Source organism: Musca autumnalis, unplaced genomic scaffold (genome assembly GCF_047663935.1).
Source record: "Musca autumnalis isolate F117 unplaced genomic scaffold, ASM4766393v1 scaffold_5, whole genome shotgun sequence".
Lineage (NCBI taxonomy): Eukaryota > Metazoa > Arthropoda > Insecta > Diptera > Muscidae > Musca > Musca autumnalis.
This window is the reverse complement of record NW_027412088.1, coordinates 168,279,851-168,297,100: the sequence shown is the minus strand read 5'-3', so window position 1 is coordinate 168,297,100 and position 17,250 is coordinate 168,279,851. Positions and strand designations below refer to the sequence as shown.

Here is a 17,250-nt window from a genome sequence, read left to right as displayed (position 1 = left end):
CAACGCCGAGGAACAAACTTCATGGCATAATAGTAGCCACGGAATAAATATTGAATAGACAATTGGTGACTAAAACTTCAATTTGCAAATAAACCTTCGAAAACTAAATAAGCCAGTGGAAATAAACCTTCAAAAAATACGCGCACGTCAATTGAGAGGCTGCGATAATACCACTGAGTTTATTTGCAACAATTGCATTACACCAAATTCAGATTCGCTACCCAAAATATCGTAAGTTATTCTCAATTGTTCGCTAGCATCCACATGCTAATCCCAATATTGCTTTACTCTACAGTTTTGCCGTTGTCCTCGACAGTCTAAGTTCCCCAAGACACATCATCTTAGCGCAGCCAACATACGCCACACTCGTCTTCGTTGAAGCACGCCACTGACCGCAACAGTTTTTAGCAGTTTTTTTAAAAAAATTACCACACACAACAAGGAAAGAGGCATACCATCTAAGCCAAGGAAGAAAAAAACATATACATAGCGCAAGACCAGCCCTACAGAAAACAATTCTGCAAGAAGAAAGAGTCCTAAAAACCCCCCGCAAGAGAGGAGAAATAGTTCTCTGTTAACACCAGACAACAATAAACCACAGCAGGTGACATCTTTGCTGCCACAGATAACCGTAGCAGAACTACGTCGGTGACAACAGCTAAACTGGCGGTGTAAAAAAAGAAACCGAACGGACAAAACCAGAAAAATAATTTATACCGTATAAATTACATCGTATTTGCATCACGGTAACATCGTCACTAAATAGACAAAGTGTGAAAAGTGCGATTTGGTGTTTCTTCTCATTTTTATTTAATCGAGCCAAAGAAAAATATTGCAATCTCTAAAAAATGAGCAAGATCATAACAAGAACAGTATTCTCGGGCGGTTTTAATTATTCATGTGTTGCAAAGCTCTCGAAGAAAAAAATATTCTACAAGCCATTCGGTAACAAAACAACCAACAAAACCGAAACTCGATTTCGCAAAGTTATGCTAGTGCCAAAATCAAAAAGCATTTCGTACAAGTGACAATCACCATAACCAACGGAACAAAGAATAAAAACAAATCAAACAATGAACCCGTTTCGTACTATCCAACTGGAATTGTAACCACCAGAAATAAATCAAAATAAAAACAAATAAAGAAATGTGAAAATTGTGACTGTTTGGTGAAATGCGCGTAAAAAGAAATGAACAAATTAAGCAAAAACAATTCAAATACAAGACAGTGATCTTCTTTGCAAAAAGACAAATCAAAAGAAACCACTAAATTCATAGAAAATTCAAGAAGAGAATAATGATACAAAAGTTAGTGTTTCTCTAGTAGTTGGCAACGTTGAAAGCAAACAAAAAGAAAGAAAAATGAGACACAACAACATGACAGTGAGTCCGTTGTAGAATGCAAACAAAAAACAGTAATAAGATAAAGTAAACGAGAAAGAAAAATTGACCCAAAACAAACAAGAAAATAAATGAAGGATAAAATTAAAATAAATGAAAGATACAGCAGTGAGGTAGAGATGTCGTGTTGTGATACCAAACCTGAGATGAAAAAGAAAACAAGTGAAACATCAAACGAAAGAAAGAAATAAACATCTATTTGAAATACGCCAAAAAGGAGCAATTTGGAAGAAACAAAACAATCAGTGATCTCTGTGTTATATCACAAAACTTAAAGAAAAATTAACCAAAATAATGGCAATAAAACGTAATACTGACTGTGACGTGTCGTTTAAGTATTATTAAAAAGTAAGAAGAAGCAAATAAACAGTGATTTGGTGAAATAAAAGAAACCGAAAAAGAAAGATAGAAACCTTCGCATTCCAAATAAAGTGACGAACAGTGCTCCTACTGCAAATGTCATCAATTGTAGTGATATGAAATACAGCAACGCACACGTCAGAGCAAGATTAAACAGCAATTCAATTCACATACAACAAAATCGTACAAATAACGTTAAATTTAATACCAAAATTTGTGATTGCATCGACGTGTTAGTAATTTGCCACAAGTTCTGTGACCATGTCTTGATTTTTTAACCGCTACTTGAGATAATACCATCATCAACATTCAACATCAAACATAATAATATCATCAGCAGAAGCAGCTTTTCCAAGCAATGTCGTCGTTTTTCATCATTCGTATCAGTACAACATACACCAACAGCCTCAGAATTCATGAGCAGGATTTACTAAATTTCCATTTCAAACTTAACCCTCTTGAAGTAAGTACACAGTTGCCGAATGCGACCAAATGAAGACCTGTTGGTCGAAGTGACCATTTGGATAGCAGCAGCCCATATTCATCGATGTTCTACCTGTTTTCAATTTTACTATTTAAAATATTCAAACTATTCTTGATTTCTATTTATTCATTTAAACGATTAAACCTATTTTTAATTACATTGATTTACATCAAAATTGTTTAAATTATCTGAATTTGTCAACATTCAAAAGTTATTTTTAGATTTTCAGAATTATATTTGTGTGTCAAAATTCGAAAGTTTACCAAATTGTACATATAAGAATCTGATTAAAGACAATGATTTCAGACAGATTATTTTTCTAAATTTATCATTCGATACGAGGTTTTAGTTCTGCTTTATGGATTTTTTTGTGAAAACTTTGACAGGAACACCCCAATATAGCGCTATAATAGGGTCTCCCCTGGTTTGTCTATTCACTCTTGTTTGCAGTTTTACAATTTTGAACTAAGATTTCGTTAAGAAATGCATTAATGAATTTATATTTAAACCTACCAAAAATGTTTATATTATTATAAGGATATGAATTTTTTATAAATTAACCTAAGGTTTTTTTTTGAACGCTTTCATAAGAAATAAAATGAAAATTGAAATCGATATATTTCCTGATGTCTGAGAGTATATTCAAAATGGTTGAGTAGGACAAACGGATGGTAGGTATTTGGCGAGGTGGTGAATCAATTGTTTACACTTTCGGGGTAATTTAAACATCGGCAAAGAATTACCATGGACAGGTTGCGGGTAGTAACCGAGGGTGGGCAGCCAGTAGGCAACATCTATCATACCTTATTAGTAAGGTGCCTACAATTTAACAGTGGATTGTTCATTTGGGATTTGAAAGGAGAAGAAGTGATTTGTTTACTGAAACTTGATATGATGACTTGTACCCCCATTTTCTTTTGTTTAAATTATGATGGCAAGCAACTAGCACTGGTTCAACGTATTGAATTAGTAACCACGATGCTACTTTCTCATCTGACTGCGACGAACTCCCCCCAATGCCGACGAGCTTTAGCCGCACACAAATCACCAAGTAGCCAGTGCTGCAGTTCAGATAGGGACAGACTTGTGGAAGTCTGAATCGTGACATAAGTAAAGGTGTGAACAGAATGAAATATATATATAATATAATTGTTCCACAAACATCCCATACGGGACAAGGGGGACTTCTCTCATATCAATGAGTGCACCCCAATTTATATTAGCTTAATGATATGTTTTTCGCCGAGTCCGAACGGCGTGTCTTAAGACACCACTTTGTAGAGAAGTTTTACATGGCTGAAATACTCAGGAAATGTCGCCAACATTACTGAGGGGTATTTTGCCACCGTTGAAAATTTTGATGTTGACTGGCCGGGGAATCGAACCCACGACCTTCAGCGTGCAATGCGGGTGTACATACCATTGCACCACGGTGGCACCCAACAGAACAGAACAGAATAAAATACGCCGCTTTTTTCACGCTCAGTTTCATATAAAAGATTAAAGGCTAAGTACAACCTAATTCAAATGCTGCCCAATTCATTTAGTTTAGGTAGTACTTGGTCTTTATGATATGTTTTTTACATATGAGTTGTCACTTTGCATATACATTTTGTATGGGAGAAGTGACAACTCATATTTAAAAAACATATCATGCATGGTATAAGTAAAGAGGTAGATTTAAATGAAAAAAATCTATAGAACCCTTGTTTTTCTTGAATTCCTAAAACTTCAAAATAAAAGCAACAAGTCGGTTTGTTCACAATGCATTTTTTGAGCATTTTATAAAAAACGCGAAAAATGAATGAAGAGTTCAGAGTTCATAATCGAGTTGTGAATATAATAAACTTATTGTTTCAATGCAAATCTCACCAATTTCTTCCATACAAATGGTCCAAAAACAATTTTAAAAATCATTGAATTCGATTGTTTTTAAAATTGTTTGGCATATTATTCAAACACCACACACACATACACAGTTTGTTTATATTGTTTTGAAGTTTTACGCATACTCGAATGAAAAAATTTAAATTGACATAAAGCTTTGGCTAACCTTTCTTATTAAACCATGATATCATGTAAATTACCCATAAACATGCTATTATACACTGCGCTTTTCAGGGACTCATACAAATGAACTGTAGTTTCGAAACTACACATCCCTAGTTTGTTTGACAGCTGGAGAACGGAGGTGACAGCTAGTGGACAAACGCCGATGCTTTTATTAAAGCGGCTTAATATCGGCCCGAGAAACAATCGGGAGCCGTTATTTTACAGCACTTTGACTTTTGTTCCGCCGATGCCAAAAACTCGTTCGGCTTCGTCGTCTGCAAGAATAGCTAAAAAACAAGAGTAGTTTTTCAAGAAAAATAGAAAATTATGGTAATTTTGTTAAATACGTTTAGTAATATTATTAAAAGCAAGAAAGTTACAACTAAAATGAAACTACAAATACTCAACTTTCGTTAACTATGTGTATTTTATGACAAATCAACAAAGAACATTCTTATCTTTGTTTCCTCTACTTTATCATCAATCTTTGTATTTGTGTATAATTCTTTTTTTTTGTCATAGGATTCCTCCACAACAGAAGATATTATTAACAACAGTGAAGAAACCGATACAACAATCTCAGTTCCGCTTACAACAACAAATGATGATGTTGAGGAATTAACAGCAACGCCCACAATTGGTCAACCATTGCCGTTGAATGCAACAGCAACCACAGAAGTATCGTTACAACAACAACAAAATAATGGAAGTGGTACTGCAACAACATCTGAATCATCGTCATCGGTCATTTCACCCTCTGCGATGGCTGATGATACGTTACATGTTGAAATTTCTGACGCTTTAAGCGAAAAGGATAAAGTCAAGTTTACGGTACATACACGTACAACTTTACCCGGATTCTCAAAGCCGGACAACAATGTGGTTAGACAACATGAAGAATTTGTATGGTTGCATGATCGTTTCGAGGAAAATGAGGAATATGCGGGTTATATTGTAAGTACATGGTACATGGTAGCTTTTGTTTGGTTCAGTTTATGATAACAATATTTTTTATTTGAAGATACCACCTTCTCCCCCACGTCCAGATTTTGATGCATCCCGTGAGAAATTACAAAGATTAGGTGAAGGTGAAGGCAATATGACAAAGGAGGAGTTTAGAAAAATGAAAACGGAATTAGAGGCGTAAGTAAAACGTTTCCTGTAAGAATGAAATAAAAATGACTACGGGTTTAGAGTTTAGAAAAATGAAAACGGAATTAGAGGCGTAAGTAAAACGTTTCCTGTAAGAATGAAATAAAAATGACTACGGGTTCCTAAAAGAACATTATCCTATAAGACCTTATTTTTATTTTAATCTTATTAGATTTTACAGAATGTTTTAACTAACCACTAAATTCTTTTCTTTTTCCAGTGAATATTTGGCAACATTCAAAAAAACTGTTGCAATGCATGAAGTTTTCCTACGTCGCCTGGCAAATCATCCAGTTTTTCGCAATGATCAGCATTTAAAAGTCTTCTTGGAATATGATCAAGATTTGTGTGCTAAACCTCGCAAGAAATCAGCAATTTTCGGTGGTCTTGTCAAGTCTCTGGGCAAAACAACTGACGAAATCATATTAGGTGTTACGGTGCGTGATGTAAATGATTTCTTTGAAAATGAATTACAATTCCTTACCGAATATCATAGTCACTTGCGGGAAGCATCATTGCGCACCGAAAAAATGACACAACGCCACAAAGATGTTGGAGAATGTCATCAAAAGATATCGAATGCTTTAAGGCATTTGTCTACGGCTGAGAAAGGCTCAATGGAGGCGTTTTGTGCCAAAACGGCAGATATTTTTGAAAAGATTAAGGTAGCTTAACATTTATTTCTGGATTGATTTCTTTTCAAACATGCTTTTTGTTTTTTTTTTTTTTAGAATCTGGAAGTGCGTGTAGCCAGTGATCAAGATCTAAAACTCGGTGATACCTTGCGTTATTATCAGCGTGACAGTGAAGCTGCCAAGGCTTTGCTTATACGACGTCTACGTTGTTTAGCCGCTTACGAAGCTACAAATCGTAATTTGGAAAAAGTTCGTGCTAAAAATAAGGATATCCATGCGGTAAGTTATGTTTGTGTTGTTGTTCTTGTGTTAAACAAATCACTTCCTGATAAAATATCTATTTTTGAAATTTATAATATTGTGCTGGTTAACAAATTGTTTTTGTAATTGTAGTGACTTACAAATTAAAGCATTGAAGTGAGGCAAAGTGGGTTTCATAGATGAATGATAAATGGGAATACATTTTTTATATTTAGATACCATTTTGTTATCCTATATTTGGTATCCTAAAAGGCTGACAATCTGTTTTGCTGGCACTTAAATATCGTTGAAAGACTCCTGTATGTCACGGTAAGGTCAAGTTTAAGGATGCTCAACTGCCGAAAAGTGCCCATTTCAATAGGAGACCTTTGTTTCTGTGTGTTTCCTAGATAGATTTGAGTATGATGAGAAGATAGTTTTTGCTTATTGAATTGAAGACGATAATGAAAAAATTACCGCGATATTTATGCATTTTTCCCCGATGGTTTGTATGGGAACAAAACAAGACTATGAATGAAAGAAACATCTCTTTCTGTCAAAAAGCTTAAGAGAATCTGTCAGTACCTTATACACAGTTACGTTCAACCAGTGTATAACTGGTGGTATGAGTCCCCAACTTTTGAATTTCATATCCAATCCTCCATATTACTTTTCCATTTTAACGAAATATGGGTCATATGAATGAAAGAAACATCTCTTTCTGACAAAAAGCTTAAGAGAATCTGTCAGTACCTTATACAAAGTTACGTTCAACCAGTGTATAACTGCTAGTATGAGTCCCCAACTGTTGCATTTCTCTGTCCAATCCTCCATATTACTTTTCTATTTTAACGAAATATTGGTCATTTTTTGGTGCGTAATCAGTCCGGTAGTTTTCGAGTTGGAGTGAAATCAATGATCCATTTCAAGAAAAACGCGTTTAAATTTTTTAACTTCACATGCAAAAATCGGGAGGTATCGTTATATGAGAGCTATATTAAAACGTGGACCTATACCGACAATTTTCCGTAGGCATGTCATTTCGCTTGGATAATGTGGCTAGAGCCTTTAAAAATGTCGAATATTTTGCGGTACAATTCTATTGGAACTATATTAAAACTTGGACCGGTTCCGACAAATTTCTGAGGGTTTATTTTATACCCCCAACGAAGACTACATACCAAAATTCAGAACTATAACGATTGTTTCCTTTAGGAATGTTTAAATCTGGAGATACTATTCTATGGGGGATCTATATGAAAACGTGGACCTATACCGACAGTTCCCATTAGAAAAGTTTTATTACACCAATGCAGACTAAATACCAAAGTCATTTAGGTAGGATGTTTCTAAATCTTGAAAATGGCGAATACCGGTATCTACCGTGCTATGGGGTCTATATCAAAACGAGGTTCAGTACCGACCATTCTCTGTGAGAATAGTTTGCACACACAGCGAAGACGAAAAACCAAATCACAGTCATATCGGTTTCATAATGATGCTATAATTTTCAAAATACCGAACATCGGGAGGTACCATTCCTTGGAGGCTATATTAAAACGTGGACCATTTTCATTAACAAACATCCTAAGTGTAAACCAAAATTCTGTACCAAATTATAAAGCTCTGTCTTAAATATTGCTAGCTCTATCTTGATTTCAACCACTGCTCCGATTTACTCGCGAGTGAAAATTGGGGGGGAAGTGGTAAGTTTTTTTGTGTGCAAGTTTTTTGGTGGGGGTAAGGTAAATTTTGTTTGTTGGGGAGAGGGGGCAAATTGCCATCCTCAAATTTGAGAATAGTTTCACACGCGAGTGGAATTCGAGCGAGTTTTCGGAGCTCTGATTTCAACAGATGGACGGACAGACGGATATTCTTCTATCGATTTATAATTTTATGCTGATCAAGAATTTAAATTTGATATACCCTCCATATTCAGTTGGAAGGTATAAAAATTGCCAAAATACTGCAGTAATATATTTTTTTAAACATTGATGGTTGATAAATACATTCAATTCGCATAAATTCAAAAGAACCCCGCTTTGTTGAAATGAAGATATGGCAACCCTTTTCTAACGCTACAATTGTTGTTGCCAATACCGGAAACAACCATGTCGCAGTGTTACCAACCATGAAAATCGTACAAGCGTGTTTCATTCCATTCGTTCCCCTTCACTTATCAAACTCACCACTTGTGTATCTACACCAAATTGCATTTGCAAAACATTGATCAGCTGTTGATGTTCTAGGTTAGAATCGATTTAAATGCAAGAAAAAAAATAAAACAAAATGAAACCAAACAGTAGTGGAATTCTGTAACTCAGTTTTTGAGTTACCGACAAAAATCGTTAACATTAAAATGCAAAATTATGAATGAAAAGTACCGATAAAAGTTGACATCAATATTGCTATCGGTAGGACTTAACGACAACTTTCTTTTTGTTGTTAACTTACCGACAAATTTCGTTAATTACCAAAATTATAAGCATTTTAATTTTACCGATTTTTGTCGGCAACTCGAAAAATGGTTTACAGAATTGCACAACAGAAATAAAGGAGTAGTGGCTGACTATGACATTTTTATCATAATGTATGACAGTATTTACAGATTTTTTTATAATTAATGCATTGGGTTATGCCATTTTCGGTAGTCGGCAAATAATGAGACCAAAATCTTCAAAATTCCCTAAATTGGGAGGTACTGTACCAATATCGTAGATTATTTTTCTGAAGATAAGTGTAAAGTTGATATTATTGATATCAAGTTAATCAGACTTTTTTTGGGATATTTTTGAAAATATCATTCGAACATGGCAGACTTCAGAAACGCAAGATTGCCCGACATTCTTATAATACCGTGTGTTCATAATTCATAATATCATGTTGTCAGCAACGCCACGTGTTCATAATTGCATGACACTGTCCAATGTTTATAAATATTTTATTTCATAAACGTTCATAAATTAACTAGTAGTCTGTTTATATTATAGCTTATTGCTGGGTTAACCTTCATTATGAGGATTTTTTTAAAATATAAGCAATGACATTGACATTTGAAACCCGTTGGGTTTTTTTAAATCCGGTTATATATACACGTAGTATAAACTGGCTTGTAATTTTTGACAAATCAGAATTGCCACACCTCGTTGCTCTGTCATTGCAATAAATGAATTGCCGTACATGAATGTTTTGCAAAGGGCCTTGAAGTAAACCATTATTTGTAAACATTTGTTAGCCAGCTATGGTTTAGCACAGTTTTTATATAATTAAAAATGCTTACGTTTCGAAAGAGCACCAAATGAAAAAAGAGAAACAAAAATGTTTTCCTTCAACAACAACTTTAATAATACTTCTTGTTATTTTATTTGTTAACAAAAATACTTTGTCCCATATTAGTGTACACCTATTTTATGTTTCACTTTTATTGCTTTGTTTTTCTTTGAACCCTTAAACAAAATACTTGCTTTCTTCTACCCAAAAATAAAAATATATAACTGCAGCCTTTGGAAGTTCAAGAGGTATATGGTACTTTTTTAATTTGTATAAATCCAAAAAATATTTAGTATAAAATAAAATAACAAACAACATAACAACTTTAATGAAAACATCATCAGAGACATGAAAAATAATATATATTTTTTTAGTTTTTGAAACTCCACAAAGAAAGCAATACTAAAACACACACACCACCCTAATACACATATAACTTTCATTTATGTACTAATAAAATATTAATAAAATGCATGTTTATAACGTATTCAGGAATGCTGAGTGTATATTATTTGTTATTAAACAAAAAACAAAGAAATTACTTAATATTTTGTTGCCATTTTTTGTTTTATTTAGGCCGAAGCATCCCAAGCTGAGGCATGTGAAAAGTTTGAAACCATGTCGGCTTGTGGTAAAGAAGAATTGGTTAGTTTTCGCAATAGGCGTGTCCAGGCATTCAAGAAGAGGTAATTAAAAATTACAATTTTTAATTTTTCTTACTAACAAATTTTCCTCTCTCCCTCTGTCTTTCTTTTAGCCTTATTGAATTAGCTGAATTGGAAATAAAACATGCCAAAAATCAATATGAATATTTACGTCAATCTTTATTAGCTTTAAAAGAAATTTAATATTTTATTATTATTTCTATTTCTCTAATTATTATTATTATTATATTGCATTATTACTATAATTATAATTACTATTATCCTATGCATATTAATTATGTATGACTTGTAGTATCTCTTCTTCTTTGTATATCTATATAATCTCCTATTTTTTGTTATCTCACATATACTTATGTACTCGTACTGTATTTATGTATGTATTTCTTTATCATCATTCCACAACAACACAAATGAATGTTGAACATTCTTGACTCTTTTTGCAATGAAGAAAACAAAACTCTTATTTACAATTTATATTTTTTATTAAATTTTTTACTTATAAAAATTATTATATACCATGAACAAAAAAAAAAAAAAAGAAAGAAAAAATGGAATGTATAAAATATATATTATTTGCTAAAAGTAAATAAATCTTATAATAAAATCATATTTATATTTGTGAAATTCAATATCGCTGTTTTATTTGTATTTATCTTGGCCAAATCTATACGATAATAGGTCTGTCTGGTTACTTTCCCAGCAAGAATTGTCCAGCAAGAGCTTTCTCGGAGAGTAAGGAGTTGTTACTCCCTTTTGCAAGAAAACTGTAAAAAGTAAACAGACACCTTCCCTGCAAAAACTTGTAGCTGATTTGCCAAAACAGAACAATTTGTACGCCATTAAAGGAACCAAAAATGTTGTATTTTATTAAAATATAAAAATCATATCATTTTCGAACATTAAATGTGCTCCGAAAGGTTGGTGTATTAGTGGTGGTAAGATTCTCTATCCATTGCTAAACAATGGCAAATTTTTCGTGGCGATGTACCCGCTAAACCTCTCATAACAAGAGAGTTCGCCAAATTCCCCTCTCTTTTCTGCCCCTATATACCCTATCTTCCCCCCTTTTCTTTTACTGTCCCAGATTTCTGGGATTTTAAATAAAAAAAATAATTCTTATAAAAAATAATTCTTTTAATTTTTGTCATTATTTTTGCAAACTATATTTTTTTTATAATGTTATCTCAGTCATGGATTAATCAGCAAGATGTTTTGTATTTATTTGTAATGCGCACTTTGGTCTTAAAGACTTTTTGCATTACTATGTATGAATAAAAAAATAAAATAAATAAAAATAAAAAATTGAAGAGAGAATACGTGTGGTTTGTTTGAGGGCGAGCATCGCTGACCTAAACCAGACGTGACCAAAAAGAGAACAGCCCAAAATGTGAATGTATTCAAACTATTGGCAACTTATGACTGTGTGTTAGTGTGTTTTTATGCACGCAACTTTTATATTGCACTTCGTTCACTTATTAAAAAAAAAGTTTATTTGTTTTTAATTTACTTTTAAAAACCGTTTATTTGAATATAGATCGGGAGTTAAACACAGACTGACTTAAATCGAATTTTACATTAATATTTATAATAATCTTCTTAGTTGTTGTGTAAGCATTTTTATTATTTAGTTTATTCTGATTGGCTAATAACCCTAATTTTTAGTAAACCATCAATTATTGCAAAATTAGCAATTTGTAAAAAATGAGTTTTTGATTGGCTAATATGCCCTAAATTTAGTAGACTATCATTTAATGCAGAATTGGCAATTTATTATAAGAATGCATTTTGATTGGCTGTAATGCCATAAATGTTAATATACTGATAAAAATCCAATGTTAGCAAAATTAATATTGAAAGTTAATTAACAAAAGTGATTGACCTTATAAAAATGCTTATGCAACAACTTTACAAAAGTTGGAGTTTATTTGTTTATTTCTTTTAAAAAAATATCTATGGGGTCATTATACATAACTACCCCTCCCTTTGAAAAAGAATTCTCCTGAATTCGATTATTTAATTCAAGCTTTATGCTTTTATGTTTAAATAGTATGAACAAAATAATTGTTACAATAATCAATAAAATTACAATATTATATCCAAATGACAATTTGTTGTGGTAGTTTAATCTGTTTATATTTTTCACATTGTTTTCGTGTTCTTCTATAATTTTTTCAAATGATATTTGATGACTAAAATTTTTAATTGTATTATATTCCTTTATAGGTATTCTTCTTTCATATTCTTTAAAATTTGAAAAATAATAATCTTTAATTCGTATTGAACAATTATTAAAAGTTATTAGAAAGTTCCCATTTAATATAGTTACGTTGGAATTGCAAGTATTATTTATATATAAGTTTTTTGAATTTTTAATAACGATTGTATCTAATTCTAATTGAACAATTTCTAAATCTTTGTTTGTTGTCATTTTACAATTGTTTTTTACAATGCAGTGTTTACTTAGTTTTAAATCTTTAAAATATTTATTTTCTTCAAATGCATATGTTTTATTATCATAGTCAAAAATTTCTTCAATATTGTAATCTATTTCATAGCTTTTATTATTCGTTAATGGTACAATTGTCCTTAATTCTATTTCAATAAATTCTTTAGGTATTTTCAGTCCGAAAATTAGATAAGTATGATTAAAATATGCTGTCCCTGTCTGTATGTATTTAATTTTATGATAGTCAATTTCGTACTTCGTTATTTCATCAGTTGTCAGAATGCTGGGATGTACTAAACCATATTTAGCAGATATTATATTGTCCTGAATTTGTTCCAATTTATTTTTTATAAGTTGAATATTGGTTAACTGTTCTAGAAAAACTGTTTTTTCATTTTCTTCATTTAAATATTTATTTATCGAATTTAATTCTGTTTCTATAAGTATACGATCATTATTTATTACTGTTTCCAAATGAGTCAACGTCAAGTTAAAAAAATCATTTATAATAATTTGTTGGTTATTATTTTCTCTAATATCATTAATATTGAATAATTTATTCTGTATAGTTTGTCTATCTTCGTCATCCATTGTGCCAAATAACCACTTTGATAATTTTCCTACTCCATTTTTTAGTCCTCGTCTCGTTCTTATTGGTCTTGGAATTAGAGTCATTAGTTTACTTTTAATTTCTATTAATTCTAATTGTAACATTTCCTTATTTCTGATTTTTGATAAAATTATGTTTTCTGTCATTTGTTCTACGATGTTTTCAATATCTTCTAAATTTATTACATGTATGATAATGTCGGTTTCTTTTACAATTTCCTGCTGTTTTATTGCTACGTCTATATATCCTGATTGTTCAATCAGATGCCTCGTCGTCATTGTTGCTTGAGTCGCTGTTGTTGTCAGGATCATTGCCATCAATATTATCCAAACCTGCAAATTTTAATGGTCGTTTGATGTTACAAGGGTGAATGTTATTTAATTTTGATTTCTTATATTTGGGTTGTTCTTTGTGCCTAAGAGCCTTATAATTTTTGATATAGCCTTCTTCTCTATTTTCGGTATATTCTTCTCTAGACTTGTTAAGTTTGTCAATTGCTTTTGTTTTATTCTCATCTATATTCTTTTTTACTTTATTCTCATCAATTTCATCCTGTTGAATCTCTTTAGGTGAATATTTTGTGGTTGAATGATATCTTTCATTATAATTCCTAACTGCTTTCTGGATAAGTTGTTTTATTGGTGTTTCTTTATTTAGTTTATATAAAATTCTAAATTTTTCTGCTATTGTATTATGTAGACGTTCTACATCCGCATTTCCTGTATGGCTATTGGGTTTAGTAAGATGTAAAGCTATGTTTTCATTTTGTAGAAATTCTTTTAGTCTAATAGCATTGAATTCATTGTCCGCTACTATTTTCTTTGGTTTACCTATTCTAGTGAAATGTTCCTCTAATTTTTCTATAATAGTTATAATATTTCTGTCATTCAATGGATAAGCTGCCGCAAATTTAGAAAATTTATCGATTACTGTCAAAAAGTGAAATCCTTTCATTACATATGTATCTACATGGATAATTTCATTCTTAGTAGAAGGAGTTTCTGTTTTAGAAAATTTAGTTTTAATGGGATTTCTATCATATTTTACTTCCTGACATATTTCGCATTGATTTATTACGAGTTGAATTAGTTCTAATAATTTTGGATAGTATATTTTGTTTTTAATGTTATTGTAGGTTTCAAGAATTCCGGAATGCATACTCTCTCTGATATGGTACAAAGAAATTTGTTTTACTGCTTCGACTTCTGTTTCTATATCTTGTGCTCTTATTGTACACTTTGTAAATTTTAGTTTTCTATTATTTGAAAACATTTCTATTAATTTTTCCTGAACTTTGTTGTAATTATGGTCTGATAGCTCTGAATAAATTCCTACATTTCCTTTAGTTATATACTTCCTGAATATGTCTCCCATATTGTCAAAATCTGATTCGGCTATAAAAATTATTTTCTTTCCATGTATTGTTTTAAGTTCTTCAGTTTTATTATTAGTAAGAATTATTTGGGTCTTATATTTGTTAACTATTTCCTCTTTTATAAAGAAATGGTGTAGTAAGTTTTCTTCCGCTGAATGAACTGTTGCTAAGGTTTGATTATCGTCTTCTATTGCATTTACGGTATTTTCAAATAGTTCTTGATCTATCTCTTCGTGTGATTGAGTTTTCGTTTTCTTATCTTCATCATTTTTGTTGTCCCTATTTTGTTCAATTCTACTCAAAAAATCTGCCACTCTATTTTCTTTCCCTTTAATATATTCTATATCAAAATCATATTTTCCTAACTTAAGTAACCACCTTTGATGTCTTGGAGATATATCCTTTCCTTTGTATTTAGTATGTAAATATTTAATTGGTTGATGATCTGTTAATATTTGAAATTTTCTTCCGTATAGGTATGGTCTTAGATAATTAACACTCCATAAAATAGCTAAAAATTCTTTATCTGTGGCTGAGTAATTTCTTTCATGATTATTCAATGTCCTTGATACAAAACAAACGGGGTGTCCTTCTTGCGAAAGCACAGCGCCAATTGCATAATTTGATGCATCAGTGGTTAATGTGAATTTTTTATCAAAATTCGGATATTTCAAGATTGGATGTGAACTGATTAGTAATTTTAGCTTTTCGAAGGCTTCAATATATGTTGGATCTTTAGTATTAATTTTTGTTCCCTTTTTCAAATATTTTGTTATAGGTTGTGCTACTTTTGCATAATCTTTAACGAATTTTCTGTAATAACCTGTTAATCCTAAAAAGCTCTTAATTTGTTTCTCTGTTTTTGGCAATTCTAAGTCTTGGATAACTTTTATTTTATTTGGATTAGGTTTCAATCCGTCCTTTGTTAAAATATGTCCTAAAAATTCAGTTTCCTTTTTCATGAAATTACATTTATCTATTTGAATTTTTAAATTAGCTTTCTCTAAAGTTTTAAAAATATTTGTTATTGCTTTAACATGTTCTTTTAGTGAGGTACTAAATATGAGAATGTCGTCTAGATATACTACACAAGTTTTATTTATATAATCGCGTAAAGTTTCGTTCATCAACCTTTGAAATGTTGCTGGAGCATTTTTTAAACCAAATGGCATCCTAATAAATTCATATAGTCCATGAGGTGTTACAAAAGCTGTCTTTTCCCTATCTTCTTCTCTTATTAATATTTGATGATATCCCTTTGCTAAGTCAAGAGTTGTAAAATATTGTGCTCGTCCCAATTTATCTAAAATTGAATCAATGTTTGGTAATGGAAAACTATCATCAATTGTTATTTCATTTAATTTTCTATAATCCACTACAATTCTATATTTTCTTTCTCCAGAATTATCTATTTTCTTTGGTACTACAATTAATGGACTTGCATATCGAGAACTGCTTTTCCTAATTATTCCTTGATCTTCCATTTCTTTTATTTGTCTTCTTACTTCTTGTTCATGTTCTGGTGGGTATCTGTATAGTTTAGCTTTTATTTGTTCATCTGTAGTTGTTCTAATTTCATGTTTTATATCCATGGTACTTGTCAATACATCCCCTTCTTTAAAGAATAAGGTTTTAAATCTGTTTATGATTTTTGTAACTTCTTCCAATTCTTCGGTATTTAAATGTCCTAGTTCAATTCTATTCCAGTCAAAATCTGATGCTTCTAACGTACATATTTGAATATTTTTATATGGATTTATAATAAAATTTGTTGTTAGATTGTTGAAAGAAATTTTACCATCTACCATATTTATTACTGTATTAAATGAGTTGAGTAAATCTATACCTATTATAAAGTTATACCTTCGTCCTGTAAGTGGTGTTGCTTTCCATTTAATTTTTCCTTCTTTAATATTAAATTGATCTGGTATATCTGTTAATATTTCATATTTTATTTTTCCTATTCCATGTATGGTGCTAAATTGAATAACTTCTTGCAATTTATACTTTTTAAATTCATTTATGTTTTCATCAATTATACTTATATGTAGACTATGTAGCATTGATAGATACAGGAGCAAATCTATCAATGCTACATAGTCTTTATTCTTTATTGTTAATTTTATCATAGGTAAAAACTCTGATGTTGTATTTAGAAATAAATTATTTCTCAATAAATTCTGTCTTTCATTTTGTTTACTGTCCTCTATTATTTCATATTGATTTACTTCATCTTCTTTATAATTTTTATTTTGCTTATTATTGTCTTTATTTAAAATTGTTGAATCCTTTGCTTCTATGTTATCAATTTCCATTGGTTCGCCGTGGTCTTGCCAAGGTTGATTCCTGCGAAATTGACCGGAATATGGCCCTGGGTGTCCTACCTGTGCTAACCGCTGAAAATTTCCTGAATTGTTATTATTACCATTATTCTGATTTCTGTATCTTTGGAAATTCCCTGAATTATTATTTTGGTTCCTATTTTGGTTATAGTCGATTCGTGGACTATAAGGTTGTCCGTGCAAATTTCGGTTGTTATTATTGTAATTATTATTTCTGTT

General features: G+C 31.3%; 1 protein-coding gene across 2 annotated transcripts; it reads left to right on the top strand.

Moving 5' to 3' along the window:
- Window positions 1–4,424: 4,424 nt before the first annotated feature.
- Snx6 (sorting nexin 6) lies at window positions 4,425–10,887 on the top strand. Of its 2 annotated transcripts, XM_073989344.1 has the most exons (8): window positions 4,490–4,626; window positions 4,819–5,250; window positions 5,318–5,439; window positions 5,669–6,113; window positions 6,180–6,362; window positions 9,824–9,841; window positions 10,170–10,279; window positions 10,351–10,887. In XM_073989344.1, the coding sequence occupies exons 1-8, from the start codon at window positions 4,624–4,626 to the stop codon at window positions 10,439–10,441; spliced, it is 1,404 nt and encodes a 467-aa protein (XP_073845445.1). In that variant the 5' UTR covers window positions 4,490–4,623; the 3' UTR covers window positions 10,442–10,887. The 2 variants fall into 2 exon arrangements, with proteins under 2 accessions (XP_073845446.1, XP_073845445.1); XM_073989345.1 differs by lacking the exon at window positions 9,824–9,841 and having other exon boundaries at window positions 4,425–4,626.
- The last annotated feature ends 6,363 nt before the right edge of the window (window positions 10,888–17,250 follow it).